The following is a 16,577-nucleotide window of genomic DNA, read 5'->3' on the forward strand; positions in this document are numbered from 1 at the left end:
ACCTGCCCTGATATACTGTCTCTGGGAATAAGTCCCTTGGAATGAATAATGACTGGGGCAATCATTCCTAGGGAAGAAGGTCTCCTAGCAGATGCCCACAACAGGTCCAAATCCCCCTACAGTGGACATGTTAGATACAAGTGCTTCTGGGAATAAATCAGAGTTAGTGAGAAATCACAAAGTTTGTGAGAAAGTTGGGAATTTGTGCAGACAATGAATTAATACAAATCAGGGCTTTACTTTCAAAACCATATACAAATTGACACTTTTCACAAAGATTTAATGACTTCCAGGAATGTCCTCTTTGCTTTACAATGTGACAACAAAACATCAATAGACGGATTGTCAGGAAAGATTCACGTCCCCACAGACTGTCAGGCAGGTCAATATGAAAAGCTACACAATAATTTAAAGCTTTCATTGTTTCCAGTGTACAACATCCTACACAAAGTCTTAAGGGACCTCATTAGTCCTGACTGGTGGTTCACTAAAGAGATGGGTTTCACTGATCCAACTTGTAAGTTTCTGGCAGTGTACATTGCTTTGACCGAAGCTCACCAAATGTTACAATCAGTAAAGAATCTATGGTGTTTACAAAATAGTCCAATATCATCTTGGCTGCTTCTTTTCTGATCACCTGATGGGAACTGAGAGGTTTTAGAAAAGGCTGCACCTACAGTGCAGGTTAACTAAATATTAATTTGTGACCAAGCTGTATATAATTCCCCACAAGATCTCTTCTGCTAACCTTGGTGTTTATGGGTCTTTTGAGATGAATAAGAAGAAATTAAAATCGAGAGTGGAATTCTGATACGAGTTCTAGCTTCTCCTCTTGGACAAGGCAGTGACTGCATTTGTTGGGGAGAAACTGACTATGTATCATGGTTTTTATGCCAAATACAACTCTACAAAGAGGGGAAAGTTCAGAAAAAAATAGAGTTTTTGTCAACATTTATTTTAACCAGTTCCCATTTTATGGTTCTGCTTTCTTGACTGTTCTCTGATACTCCTCCAATTCATTTTTCCTATTCATTGCTTTTTGTAGTTCTTGTTTGATGAGTTGAATCTGCTGCTCTAATTCTGTCAGCTCATGAATGACTGACTGCCTGGCTTTCACAAGTGGCTCAGGTTTGCCATTGGAATTGATGGCACGAGGCAGCTCTTTTGCCAGTGATGGCAGAACCTCAGCCTCGGAGGACTTCAATCTTATTTCAGGCTGTTGATCGTCTTTGAAAATATATTTCTGTTTGTTCCAGCTTGCATGGGTGGCTGTGTTCCACACAACTTGCCGGTTATTCCTTACATTACACCTGAAAATGAAATAAATCTGTTTTGAATCAGTCCTAAACCAGAGAGGCATGTCCATAGAAGATGCATTATTGTACAATACTGCTGCACACACAATGTGGGTTTTACTTCTCTCTATCTCGGTAACCCTCTCCTGCTTCACAACTCTTTTGAGATATCTATGCTCCTTTAATTTTAACCACTTGATCATCTGACTTCATAGTGGCAACACTGGTGGTTCTGCTTTTGCTAGCTAAAACTCAAGATATTAAAGTTTCCGCTCCAAACTTGCCCCCTTCCTCGCTCTCTCTTTAACTGGTGCTTAAAACCTCTAACTCTTAGTCACAAAATCCCTTTACATAGCATAAAATTGAAATTTGTCCTATAATGTAACTATCACCATTTTGGGACATTAACTGTGACAAGGCAGACTAAAAGATTATGCAACCACAAATAACATCTCCAATAGCGACATACTGAAATTCAATTAACTCTACAGTATTTCTTCCCATGTGCAAAAGACTTTGCATAACATGGAGAATTTTGACCCAACAAACTCTTTTTCTGTCTCAATATAAAAATGCATGAGGAATTTTATTGACTGAAATCATAGGGTAAATGGAACACTAACTTTGTAATTTCCATACAGAAAAAATAACTCAGTTACATAACTCTGCACTGTATAGATCTGTTTATAGATATGAGCATTGCTACTGATATTTAAGAACAGCTTACAACAATCTTTGGTCTGGTAATCTGTGGTAAATTTATGTTCATGTAGCAAAAGGGATTCATAAGGACATGATGCATCTCCGGAATTACATCTGTATCAGAGTTACTGTCCATTCATTGTACAGAACTGCAAAAAAGAGCCGGTTTTAAAATTAAGTTAATCTCCCCAAAGGTCTATTTGATAAAAAGGGGCATATAACATCATCAGGAAGCCAGTGTTTATTCTCTCTGATAATTGTAAGAATTTCTGCAAGGAAGTGAGAAAAATACTTGTGAAATTTGTTTTCATTATTATTATATTGAATAATAAAGAATTTTAGAATTCTTAAAATTAATTAAGATTAGAATAAAAAGGACACATATTGTTTTTCAATAAAATTTGGCAATTTCATTCAAGTGAATAAATTGAACATGTATTTGAGCCAAGCCATGTGTAAAGTTAACGTAAAGTACAGCCAGCTTGGAATGTAGCCGCTCGAACCTGAACGTGAGAGACCAGTGGTGGGACAGGAGGTCAGGCGCGTTGTTCACTGCATCCCGCTTGTTTCTGCCTTTCATAAGAGGGTCAGGAACAGGCTGACCTGCCACTGCAGTTAACCAATAAATTATTCTCTTAAAATGCATTACATTCCAGACCATTGTTCAAGTTGCTATTTTTAAAAAGTTTCTAAATCTCCCATATTTTGTTGGTTTAATGTCTTTTTCAAAATAAATAATTCCATTTAAATTTATCATGGCTCATTATTCATTCCACCAGTGGGATTCCAGCCTCTCAAAGACTAATATATGCTTGACTGCTAGCAATTCAGTTCTCTCTATTTATAGCATTCTGATTTTAATCATCTGCTTTTCCTATTTACTACTATTTAATAAATATTTTGATAGCTTCCCATTTCTTTACAAATGAGGCTATCATTGATCTGAATTATCACATCAGAAGAGCTTATTAATTATTTTAAACACTTCCCACCAACAATTTCTAATTGTCTGTGCAGTAATAGCAATTTTCATTCATATAAAACCTTTAGCGTGGAAGAAAGAGCCAACAAGATATTTCACAAAGTCACAAAAAAAAGTAAGAAGACATTATGGGTAGTGTGGCCAAATGCTTGCATAAGGGGTGAATTTTCAGCATCTTATGTATTGAGAGGGAACTCCAGAGGCTACTTAACAGGCATAGCTGAGAGTGGTGAAGAAAAATAAAGGGATTGAACAGGAAAGAGACCAGGTAAATATAGAGTTTGACTGAGGTATCAGAAATGGACATGGTGGTTTCTATATGGTTGATATTGGTGAAGGCACACTAGGAGAGAGCTTCAGCCACTCAAAGCATTGGCATGCTACCTACACTTCCACTGTAAAACAAGCTCTTACCACTTCTTTGTCTGCATTATTAAGCAGGTTTATTAAAAAGAAATGCAAGTGCATTAGAGCTATTGACATCACCAAGCTTTCTTACCTCTTTTCCAGTCGATTCAATTTGTGCTGAAACTCTTCATCATTGAAGGACGTATTCAAAGCACGATGAAATCTCTGAGAAGCATAGAAACTCTGGTTAGAACCTAGGCTTTCCTTTCATATGCCCAGAGGATGAGGTCAACACTTTGATGGCTAGTGTTTATTGGCTTAACCCAATGGCCCTGAGAAGGTGACAATGAGTAATGTTTTATAAACTGTTGCCACCCTTCTGATGAAGTTACTCCTCCAGTCCTGGTGGGTAGAGCGTAAGCTGGCAAGCACCCATTGACATGGTTCCAACCCCAGCAAGCGTAAAACTTGGAATGAAAATCTCAGAAGGCAGCATTCCCATCCAGTGTCCTTGTCTTTCCATATGGTACAGGAGAACAACTTGAAGGTGCTGCCAAAGAAGCCTTAAAGAGTTGCTCTAGTGTACTTTGTGATTGGTACACACCAGCAGTAGAAGGAGAGAATAAATAGGACACCGACCAAAGAGGGTGTTTTGTCCCAGATAATACTGCACAATATTAGTTTTACTCTAATAGGGCAAGTCAAGATTGTTCCATTACATATCTATGTATATGTGGAGATCTGAGGGGAGATCTGATAGAGGTTTATAAGATTATGAGAGGTATAGACAGCTAGCATCAATTTCCCTGGGTAGAAATTTCTAATAGCAGAGGACATGCATTGAATGTGAGAGGGGGTAGGTTCAGAGGGGATGTGAGGGGTAAGCTTTTTACTCAGGGAATGGTGGTTGCTTGGAATGTGCTGCCTGGTATGGTGGTACAGGCAAATATATTAGATGCTTTTAAGAGACATTTAGTTGGACACATGAATGTGAGGAAGATGGAGGGATATAGACATTGTTTAGGTAGAAGCAATAGGTTTTTGAGGATTTTAATTTAATTTTTAGCTGGCCTAACACAACATTGTGGGCCAAAGGGTCTGTTCCTGTGCTGTACTGTTCTATAGGTGTGATAAGTGTGAGATAATGCACTTTGGGAGACAAAATTCTTGTAGAACGCACAAAGCATATGGTAGGGACTGAGGAGAGTTTACATACAGGGAGACCTTGGGATGCAAGTCCATATCTTTGAAAATGTTGTCACAGAAACTGAAGAAGGCATTCAGTATGTTTACCTTCATACACTAAGGCATTAAGTATAAGAGATGCGATGCCATGTTGCAGCTATATAAAACTTTATTTAAGCAATATTTGGAGTATTGTGTGCAATTCTGGTTGCCATGGTTACTATGGGAAGGATGTGGAGGCTTTGGGAAGGGAGCATTATACTACCTTAACTGTAGTTATAAGATAAGATTGGATGATGGGTTGTATTTATTCTCAATAGAATGTAGATAGTGGTGAGGAGAACCCACAAAGATTCATAAAATTATGAGGACCATAGTTAGGATAGATAGTCAGAATTCTTGTCCCAGGGCAAGGTGGCCTTGAACTAAAGGTCACATATTTAAATTGATAGGGGAGAAATTTCAGGAGAACTGAAGGGTAAGCCTGTTATTCAGAGGGTGGTGAATATCTGTCAGAGAAGGTAGTAAAGACGGGTATAATTATACTGTTTAAAAGGCATTTGGACAGGTACTTGGATAGGGAAGCTGCGGAGGTACGGGTGCAAATGTAGGGAAATGGGATTCATGTGAATAGGCATCAAGATTGGCATGAATGAGGTGGGCCCAAAAGGGCCTATTTCTGTTACTTATGGTTCATTTATAGTGCCGCTTGTGTCTTCCTGCGGGTAGAAAGGCTTTGGGGAATAATTGAATGGTGGAACAAGTCCAGTGGCAAGCTTCTACTTCTTGTGTTCTTGTAAGGAGACATTGGGGTACAGCACCAAACTCTTTGGCAAAGTTGGAATCTCAAAAAACGATAGAGAGATACAGAGAAGGAGATACTTCGCGAGGGATCACCAGAACCAAGTTGCCAGCTAAATATTTAGCTGTCAAGTGTGGAACAAAAAAAATTGAAAATGATCAAGAGGGTAAAATTAGAAAAGCTGAGATACTGCAGTGGGTTCAATGGTAGAAAGAAGACATTGAGGTGGCGATGCAGTAAGCCGTGAAGGAGTTTGAATATGTAGAGAACTTTAAAATTGGGCCATTTCTTAACCATGACTGATTGTACAAAGTGTTGAATGAGTTGCAACAGCAGCAGCACATGTCAGAATAACTAAAAGTTGGTGAAGAACAAAATGAGGGAAGCCACCAAGACTGTGCCTGCTCAAAAGTTCTCAAAGGCCTGAGTGAGCCAAGGTAGAGCTTATGTCAGGAGATGTCCTGGTGGCTGAAATAGAAAATCTCAGCAACATGGTGTGAGGTTCAACTTGGGGTCCAATATGTCATCAAAGTTGGGAACACATAGGTCTGATAACAGACCGAATTAAGATCAGTGCTTTAACTGGGGCAGAAAAAGAATTGTTAAGAGATATTCTAAACAGTAAATGACATGAAGGCTTGGGGAAAGCTCCAATAGTGTCGCATTAGGTGGAAAAATTGTGTGTAGAGGATGTTGTGAAATTATACACTGATGAAAGCTTTGAATTGATAATTTTAGAATATTTTCCTTTTAGATTTGAGATGGAATTTATCTAATTTCTCATTCAGGCCAGGTAAAGTCATCTCCTGGTTGTACTCCCTTGATAATTTTTTGACAGTTGGTTCTCTACTATATCTGTTACTTTCTAATTTCATAGAAGTTGCTTTATGTGTATCCAAAAATAATTCATAAAACTATCACTGTACAGAATCTCTAAGGGTGTTGTGTTGTATTTCAGCGAGTGAATTCATCACAGTTATATCATTTCTGATTTCTACCCTAGAAATACACACAAGGTCTAAAAATGTTCCTGAACCTGTTTCGTTTCAAAGGAAATTACAGAAATGCTTGCTAAGAAATGCAGCCCCATTTGGTGGCTATCCTCCACTTCTAAAGTTCTGCCTAATTGAAGCTGATGGTGAACACCAGCTGCTGTTATCAATAGAGGGCAGATGCATTTACACTGGAGCATACCTGGCTTGTATGGAGCCAGTACTTCAGCCTTGGCTTCCTCTTGATCCGTGGAAGAACTAGCCTATAGATGATGTGCTCGCCAACTGTTGCGAAAAGGGAACCAGCAACGCCAATACAAAGCATCACAAAGAGGCCGGAGAAATGCTTGATACCCATTTGTAAAGTCTGTGGACAGAAAGGAGATTTTACTGTCAACCTTGGTTTAATTACTGCATATATAAGAGGTTTGCCATTGTGCATTAATTTGCTGCGCCCAAACTTCTACCACCTCAACAAATCCCTTCAAAAAAAAGCTTCAGTTACAGTGGTAGCCACCTAACAATGCATGGCTGAAAGAACATGTTGGCTGAATTAAGTTTTAGAGGACTGTGTTAGATTTGATCATATGCAATAAAAAAGTAAGACCATAAGATATAGGAGCAGAATTAGGTCAGTTGGCTCATTGAGTCTGCTCTACCATTTCATCATGGCTGATCCATTTTCCCTCTCAGCTCCATTCTCCTATCTTCTCCCTGATAAGATCATAAGACATAGGAGCAAAATTAAGCCATTTGGCCATTGAATTAGGCTATCTGGATGATCGATTAAGCCATTTAGCCCATTTTTATCCATCCCAATGAAGCAGCTGATGGAGTTGCTTCCTGAATACCATTACCTCTTGCAAAGTTGAATTGAGCGGCAGATGAGCAAAACACCTGTTATGCTCACTTTGACCATCAAAACATGGAGGAACTGTCATGAACTCGCACAGATCCTGATGATCCTGTGATTTCAGACTCTGAGGCCGACATGCGAGCAGGCTTTAGGAGGGTAAACCCATGAAAAGCATTCAGTTCTGATGGGACATCTGGCCAAGTACTAAAAACCTGTGCTGATCAACAGGCTAGAGAGTTCACTGAGATCTTTAACCTCTCGCATCTGTAGTCTAAGGTAACCACCTGCTTAAAGCAGGCATCAATTATACCAGTGTCTGAGAAGAACGTGGAACCTGCCTCAATGATTATCATCCAGTAGCACTTATTGTACATCCACTCTGAAGAAGTGCTTTGGACAGGTTGGTGAAGCAAGATATCAACTCCTGCCTGAGAATCAATTTGGTTTTGCTGCAATTCGCCTACCAGAGCTACAGGTCCACAGCAGGTGCCACTTCATCGTGAACATTTGGACAGCAATAATGCATGCAAAAGGATGCTCTTTATCAACTTCAGCTCAGTGTTCAATGCCGTTACCCCCTCAAAACTAATTTATAAGCTTCAAGACTTTGTCTTCAATACCTCCTTATGCAACTAGATCCTCGATTTTCTTACACGCTGACCCTGGTCAGTTTGGATTGGCTACGACATCTCCTCCACGATCTCCATCAGCACAGATGCATCACAAGGCTGTGTGCTTACCCACAGCTCTACTGGCTTTACACATATAACTGGGTGTCTAACCACACCCTCAATACCATATTAAAATTTGCCGCTGGTACCACTGTCGTACGCCAAATCAAAGGTGGTGATGATTGAAAATCTGGCTGAGTGGTGCCATAACAAAAACCTTTTGTTCACTGTTAGCAAGACCAAGGTGCTGATTATTGACTTCAGGAGGCAGAAACCAGAGGTCCACGAGGTCCTCATTGGAGAATCTGAGGTGGAGAGAGTCAGCAACTTTAAAGTCCTGGGTGTTATTCTTTCAGAGGACCTGTCCTGGGCCCAGCCCGTAAGTGCAATTATGAAGAAAGCATGGCAGCCCCTCTACTTCCTTAGGAATTTGTGAAGATTCAGCATGACTGCTAAAACTTCAACAAACTTCTATAGATGTGTGGTGGAGAGTATATTAACAGGCTGCACCACAGCCTGGTATGGAAACACCAATGCCCTTGATTGGAAAATCCTACAAAAAGTAGTGGACAGAACCTAGTTTATCACAGGTAAAGCTCTCCCCACCACTGAGCACATGTATACGAGACATCACAGGAAGGTATCATCTATCATAGTGACCATGACCCCCTTCACCCAGGACATGCTCTCTTTTCACTGTTGCCATCAGGAGTAAGGTACAGGAGCCTCAGGACTCACACCACCAGGTTCAGGAACAGTTATTACCCCTCAACCATCAGACTCTTGAACCAAAGGGAATAACTTCATTCAACTTTACTTGCCCCATCATTAAAACGTTCCTACAACCTATGGACTCATTTTCAAGGACTCTTTATCTCATGTTCTCAATATTTATTGTTTACTAATTTCTTCTTATTATTTCTTTCTTTTTGTATTTGCAGTTTGTTGTGGGTTTCATCTAGATAGTCTAGTTTCCATCCATCTCTCAAAGACATGCAAATTTGTAGGTTCATTAGCCACTAAAATTTGTGCAGGTGAGTGGTATTTTGGGTGGTGGTGAGGGAGTTGATGGTAAAATGGGGAGACTATAATGGAAGCAATATATATAGGTGTTTGATGGTTGGTGTTGATGCATTGAGCTTCAGGGCCCGTTTCTGTATTGTGTAGTATCTCTCTCAATTTAGTCAGCCAAGCCTGCAGAAGTGTAGTAGAAATCACAAAGTGGAAACAGAGATGGAGTGTGCAGAATTACAGATAAATACAAAACAGAAATAGGCAGACATGTTGAATAAAAGATACAATATAGAGGAAGTTAGGAAGCCACTCATGACCCTGTTTAAAGGAGAGAGCCTTTCAACTCATCTAGACCTCCTTAAGTGCTTTACAGCCAATAATATTCTTTGAAATATAAACACTGTTGTAATGCAGGAAATGCTGCAGCCAATTTAGGAATCTTCCCCAAAACTAATATGATCATCTGTTTTAGTGATGGTTACTTGAAGAACAATTATTGGGAAGAACATGGAGGATGCCCCCCACCAGCGTGTGAAATAGTACCATGGATCTTAATCATCCAGTAAAGAATGAAAATGGAACTACACTTTAAATTCTCATTCAAATGACCTAGCTGTCAGCAAATTGCATTTCAGTTTGAATGTATAAACATAAGAAAGTCTGCAGGTGCTGATAATCCAAAGCAACACACACAAGTATTTTTCCCGTTTCATGGTTGTAGTTTTAAATTTATACGGAAGGTGGCAGCAAAAGCTCTCCACACTGACCATATACGAACATTATTTTACATGACAGCAATTAATTGATGCAGAGATACAGCTGGCAGCGATAAAGTCAAAGAGTGCAAGGAAATAAATGGTTTGCCCAAGTCAGTGCAGCAGCAGAATTTAATTTTTGCACTTTGCATTGGTAATGAATGCAACCCTACTAGATATTCCCACCTGCTACTGAAGAAAACAAATATCTGACAGAAAAAGTAGAAGAAATTTGGATGTGAGCACACTGAACAATTTTTGCATTATTTAATGCATTATATGCATTGCAGCTCATTATAAATGTTCTGCACCCAGGTTCAAGAGCCATATATGAAAATTTCCTGCTGTAACTTTGACCAAAATGGGTGTAAAGTTTGGTGTCTGTGACAATTAGAAGCAGAAGACGTTTTTTTTTTGCTGGCTGTCGGGGGGTGGCCTGGCATGGGGGTGTGAGGGAGCTACTAAGGAGAGAAGTTGCCATTTTTATCAACTTGCTTTGAGTTACACTTATTCTGAATTACTTATTTTAAAAGCAATTTTCTGGCATCATTACATGGCAGGCATTCCTACACCGGCACACAGCGCAAGAACAATTTGCACTGGTAACTTGGCTTGGCTAAGTTTTATTTTAGTGACACAGAAACCTGTTGCTGAGGAGATACACATATTTTCCATTACAGGATACAGCATCACTAGTAATGCCAGTCCTAATTGGCCTAATATCTAGTATGCGAGGTCATTTCAGAGCTTAAGAGGCAACCTAATCACTGTGGGTCTTGAAACAAATAAAAATCAAAGCAGGCAAGGACAGCAGATTTCCAGCTCCTAGTGCACTAATGAGCCTGCTAGGCTTTTAACATCAGTGTCTTTTCAGTTCTAGATAGATCCATCCCTACCACTGGAAGTATCTGTACGAGATGCTACCTCAAGAAGGCAAGATTTGCCATCAAAGATCCCCAACGAATGGATCATTGCAGCTTTTGGCAGTTACCATCAGGCAGGTAGTACAGACATTTGAGGCTCCATATTATCAAGTTCAAGAACAGCTACTTCATTTCTCCCATTACATTTCAGCAATAAATGACCATTTCAATCACTTCACCCTAAAATGGACTTTATTTGTTCTAACATGTAAAAAATGGATATAATTTATGTTTTTCTTGTGAATGCTGCTTATGTGATGTTCAGTGCCTATGATGCAAGTAAGGATTTCATTACACCTATGCATACAAGTACTTGTGTATATGACAATAAGCCTGACTTTGATCATTTACTGAATTGCCAATGATAGAATTTGCACCTGTATCACCATATATTTAATTGAAACCTCTTATTGAATACTCCACATTAAATATTCCTTCCTTTCACAAGTGGAGCACATATCTCCTAAATGCATCATCTAGACTGCATTCACTCATTAAGAATACTTGGCATCATCTCTCAAAATATTTTGTATGACCATTGCAGTTTCCAAAATTCACACAGCATCCTAGTTAGAAAATAAATGCCAGACCCTTCGTTGAGCTGGGTCAAAATTCTCAAACTCCCCATCTAGCAGTACTGTTGGAGAACCTTCATTCCAAAGCTTGAGGGGTTCAAAGTGCTGGTTGCTCAGCATGTTCTCAAGGAAAATTAGAAGATGGGCATTAAATTCATTTCTATTAGTGATATCTGCATCACATTCTTAAGGAAGAGTGTAAAATGAATGTTAGTGTCTGAGAACCCATTTTACAACCTTCTAGGTTTTTGTCTCCGTGAACTTTAACAACACACCATTGAGGGCTATTAATGGGGTAGTGTAGTTACTGGGATGATTATTTTACTCTGCAAACAAGTGATCTTGAACTTATATTAGTATTAAATCCATAAATAACAAGAATGAATGCAATTGAGTTATCAAACTCACTTAGCACTCTATATATAGTGACTTTTTTCTTAGATTCATAATAATTGGCCGTAACCACTCTAAGATGTTATGATAATGGTAAAAGAACATGAATAGAACAAAAACAACTTGTGCATAGCAAGCTCCAGAAGGAATATGAGGTAATAGCAATTCTTTTTAATTTTCGTTGAGAGAAAATGTTGACGTTGGTGGGAAGAGTCTGATTTCTCATCTGAAAAGTTCCACCTCCAGTAATATAGTAATGCTCCATTGAACTGTGAGTACAAGTTATACTCTCACATCTCTTTAATGAGGGTATCGCAGCCACATTTCTTTTCTGAGCAAATTGGAGAATGCAATCTGAAAATGATCTCCAATTGCAATTAATTAAGCTTAATTCCAGTGGTTGATTCTGCTCTTAAAATTCCATCTATACATTGGTACTGAGTGCTGTATAATTTTGAAATGTGCCTGCCTCACCACAAAATGTCTGTGCGGTATTGAGCACAGGCTGTGCCTGTCAGTAATTTCAAGCAGCCTATTAAATATTTTGCAATTCTTTAGCTGGCTGAGTTTCATTTCATGGGCTGAGATGGATAGACTATATTTTGTTCAAATGCTCTGACTTTCACAGACTAATAAACATGTTTTTTTGTCTATTTTGATGTGAAGTTCCTTGCAACCCTTGCTACCCTTGTTTAATCCGGGGTGAACAAACCTTACTGAAGCTCTTGTGTGTGAGAAGAATTACTTAGAACTCTCAGGGGCCTGGTGAAAATTCTCTTTTATGAAGTTCAACCATGCTGTAATTAAAACAAATTTTGATAGTAGCACACCTGGAGCTATGGATTATGTCCAGGTCAGGTCAGGTTCACCTAAGTGTCACACAGACTGAGTTCCGTCCCAGCGTACATGGAAAGTAAGGGCACCCTATTGTGGTTTCAGATGTATCTGGCAGTGTTGGAATACCAAGATCATGAAGGTACCCCAAACCCTTTCAGGTTTTTAGGAACATGAGAACTTGAAGCTGACTGAGCTAGCTAAAGGTTAATTTGCTCTTTACCCATTTTCAGGATGTGAGAATTACTGGCAAATGTGAGCATTTATTATCCATCTCAACTTGCTCTAGAGAAAGTGATGTTGAGCTGCCTTCATTAAAAATTACTGACCTTCCTTGAAGGTCCTTTAGTAGTTCAGGTAGGAAGGAAACTCCAGCGTTTAGGCCAGTGATCATAAAGCAAAGGGCATATGTTTTCAAGTTCCTGGATGGTGGGGGTTCTTAATGATGTATTCCACCTTTGTGAGGGATCGCCTTTTGAAGATCTCCTTGGTGGTGGAGAGGCTGGTGTCCATGAATTTACAACCCCCTGCAGCAATTTCCAATACAGTGCATTGGGGCCTCCACACCAAATAGTGATATAACCAGTTAGAATGCTCTCCACTGTATATCTGTAGAAATTTGCTGAAGTCCTTAGTAACATACCAAATCTCTTCAAACTCCCAATGAAATACAGCCAATGGCATGCCATTGTAATTGCATTAAGGTGTTGGGCCCATGTGTGTCTGCATTAATAGTCAGTGAGGAGATACGTTATTTTCAGTCCACACTGACTGTGGTCCGCCGATGAGGAAGTCGAGGATCTAGTGGCAGAGGGACCTAGTTGAAGCTTGAGGATTAATGCTGAGGGGATGATGCTGTTGAACGCTGAGCTGTAATCAATAAACAGCAGCCAGGTGTAGGTATTGCAGTCGTCCAGGTGGTTCAAGACCGAGTGGAGAGCATGCGAGATTGCATCCACTGCAGATACTTTGAGCCAGTAGTGAATATTGCTAACTCTGACCTTATGATTGATAGAAACTGTTGACAAAGCAATTGAAGATGGCTGAGCCTAGAATGATTGTCCGGGGCTGAGATAAAAACACAATCACCCTCCCCCGTGCAACAGTGAATTAAAGTGCTTTTGATTCCCATTGACTAGAGGTTTACTTGAGTTCTACTGTGCTACACACTATGTTCAGAGAAAATTTCAGCACTGATAATATCTAACAGCTGAACATCAATCCTTTGTGGTAGAGAAGTGCACAGACTTATAATCATCTGTGTAAATGTTCGTCTTCTCAATGTGAGACTGTGCCCCTCCAGCTTCAAGAAACAGCATCTAGCCATTTATTCTGTCATTCATACTCAGAATATTTTCTGTCTCAATGAGCTCACTTGGTATCTCCTTCCACTCTAAGTTGCCATAGGCATTCCTCCTCTTAATGCTGAATCATTCAAAATTACTAAAATTAATTGAACTAAAGTAATGGCGTCAACATTTTCCAGGCCAGCTACCCCTGCAGATAAGTTGACAGCATAAGAACTCACTTCCTCCTTTAAAGATGTTTTCTTAAATTCACCACTCCAAAAATGCAATGGATCATTTTTGGTCAAAAAGTCAAATTAAATTTCTGCTCCAATTATCTGCAATTACATTTTGAACCTCAACAATTAAAATTATAAATAGCACTATCAGCACAATAAAATTTGTGAGCAACATGGTGAGGTATTATGCTTTAGACTCCATACTTTTTTCCAGGATTAAATCCTACTAAAATAATTGTCCTACTCAAAGGGGGAAAATACCAAAGGCAGTATTGGGTTTTCAGTGACTGGAGAACCAATCAACCATTACCATTGTCCCACTTCCATCAACTTCCATCTGCTAGGTAACTGTTGAAGATTTAACTCCTGCTCTTCTACCTCTATATTTCTTTCATTCCAGGCTTCTAAATACTACATGTGAAACAATGATTTACTTGTATTCTTTTCAATTAAATGCATCTTGTTTACTACTTATGATGCAACCGTTCTCTGTTGGGGAGACAAAATGCAGGTTTGCTGATTCGCTTGTGGTCACCTTTGTTTAGGCTGCAGGGGCAACACTGGACTTCCACTTGCCTGTCAGATTCACCTAATTTTGCTAGACATAAAAGACCAAGATCACATGGTAATACAGCCAATCCAGATACTGGCATTGTCTTACACTATTAACTTCATCAACACTCAGAACCAGGAACCCTCTCAGAAATCCCATTATGATGGTAACCTCCCTGTTTGCTGGAGAAATTGTGGAAATCAAAATGCAAATTATTATCATACTTTTTGGGACTGCCCTGTTATCAAAAACTATTGGAGGGGGATACACAATGCCCTACAAGACATCTTTAAATGTGAAATACCTTTGGAGAGTAAGACCATATATTTTGGATATATACCTCAAGAATGGTTGAAAAGAGATAACTATTTAATGAATATACTGTTGGTGGCTGGTAAAAAGACTCTTACTAGGAAATGGTTATCACAGGAGAGCCCAACTTTAAATACATGGATGGAAATTACAATGGACATTTACAAAATGGAGAAGATAACAGCAGCTGTTAATCATAAGCTGGAACAATTTGGTTCATACTGGGAAAAATGGTTTAACTACATAATGCCTCATAGGCCTGATTTTATTCTCACAAATCAATGAATCTGTTGTACAAAAAAAATCACTCCCTACTTGTACATAGTTCTTTCCTTTTGCTTGTTTTTTCTTTCCACTCTTTTCTATAAGTGTATACCCCAGATAAATACTTTGTGGAGATTTTGTGATATATATGATTATATGATGTATATGTACAATGTCTGGAATACATCTTATGGAAATGCTTGTTTGATGAACTTCAATAAAAAAATAAATTACAAAAAAAAAAGAACCATGGTGGCAACAGAAAACATATTTCAGGAGAATCGGTGGTGAAGCTCTCAGAGCCAAAGCCTCAGAAATAACCCAGTGCCTCTCATACAATAGGAGCCACATGTTATTCAGACCATTCGGAGAGCTCTGGTACCCAGCCTAATTAGCTCCTGTGAAGAGATTCTTGCTTTCTTCATCAGAAAACACCAGGATTGATTAGATGAAAATGACCAGAAGAGCTAGTGCAAGTATCTTGGTTTGGAAGCTTTACCTCTTTTCAAGAAAAGAAACAACTCTTTAAGCAACCAAAGGCTGTGGACTAATAGAAAACCAGTGACCTAAATAACAAGTGGGTGGAAAGAGTGCAAACAATCCAGAACTTCACTAATAACCATGACATTCTTGGATTCTTCAGCAATGTCAAGGTTACCTACAGACTAAATATCCAAATACCCCACCCCCCCGAGAGCCAAAGATGGAAGTGAAGTGATCTAGGAGAGAGAGGCAGTCAGAGCCCACTGTAAAGAACAGTTCACAGCACACAGTGAACTCCTTAACTGTCTTTGAGATGAGTACCCTTGACTTCCCAAGCCACATTTCAGTTTGTTACACTCAGACAAGGCATTGAAAAGTGACTATGCCAACTGAAAAGTAACAAACCCTCTAGAGCAGATGCCACATACACACAAAATGCTAGAGGAATTCAGCATGTCAGGCAGCAACTAAGGAGGGGAGTAAGCAGTCAATGTTTCAAGCTGAGACCCTTCATTGGGACCGGAATGGAAGGGGAAGAAGCCAGAATAAGAAGGTGGGTGGAGAGGAAGGATTACAAGCTGGCAGGTGATAGGTGAAACCAAGTGAGGAGGGAGGTGGGTCAGGGAGGGGGAGTAAAGTGAGAAACTGGTAGATGATAGGTGAAAAAAGTAAAGGGCTGAAGAAGATGGAATTGGATAGGAGAGGAGAGTGGACCATGGAGAAAGGGAAGGAGGAGGGGCACCAGAGTGAGATGATGGGCAGGTGAGGAGAAGAGGAGTAAGAGGGGAACCAGAATGGGGAATGAAAAAAGAAAGAATGTTGGGGGGGGGGGCTGCAAAATTACTGGAAGTTAAAGAAAGATTAACAGAGCAGTTGGCATCCCTGCATTAGTGCTACAACTTGGCAAAGTTTGGTCACGCACCACAATCTCATTGTCTACTTCTGGGATGAGGAGGACCTACCCGGTAATTCCAATATGGTGCCACTATGACTGACTTTAAGAAAGGTGGCATCTTGTATTTACAGAGATGTCTCTCTGCTATGTGCCACTGGGAAAGTCACCATCAAGTTCCTCTTCAATCAACTCCTCCTAGAAAGCAAGTTGCTGGTCTA

At 39.6% G+C, this 16,577-nt stretch overlaps 1 protein-coding gene across 2 annotated transcripts in view; it reads right to left on the bottom strand.

Annotated features, from left to right (window-relative positions):
* Nucleotides 1-218: 218 nt before the first annotated feature.
* grin3a (glutamate receptor, ionotropic, N-methyl-D-aspartate 3A) overlaps nucleotides 219-16,577 on the bottom strand; it is a 187,586-nt gene continuing 171,227 nt past the window's right edge. For both annotated transcript variants that reach the window (XM_073048632.1, XM_073048633.1), the window contains exons 7-9: nucleotides 6,509-6,673; nucleotides 3,479-3,552; nucleotides 219-1,310 (exon numbers count right to left, since the gene is read on the bottom strand). In XM_073048632.1, the coding sequence (XP_072904733.1) occupies nucleotides 974-1,310; nucleotides 3,479-3,552; nucleotides 6,509-6,673 (576 nt within the window). In that variant the 3' untranslated portion in view covers nucleotides 219-973. The remainder of the gene's footprint in view (nucleotides 1,311-3,478; nucleotides 3,553-6,508; nucleotides 6,674-16,577) is intronic.

The sequence above is a fragment of the Hemitrygon akajei genome, chromosome 6 (assembly GCF_048418815.1).
Source record: "Hemitrygon akajei chromosome 6, sHemAka1.3, whole genome shotgun sequence".
Taxonomy (NCBI): domain Eukaryota; kingdom Metazoa; phylum Chordata; class Chondrichthyes; order Myliobatiformes; family Dasyatidae; genus Hemitrygon; species Hemitrygon akajei.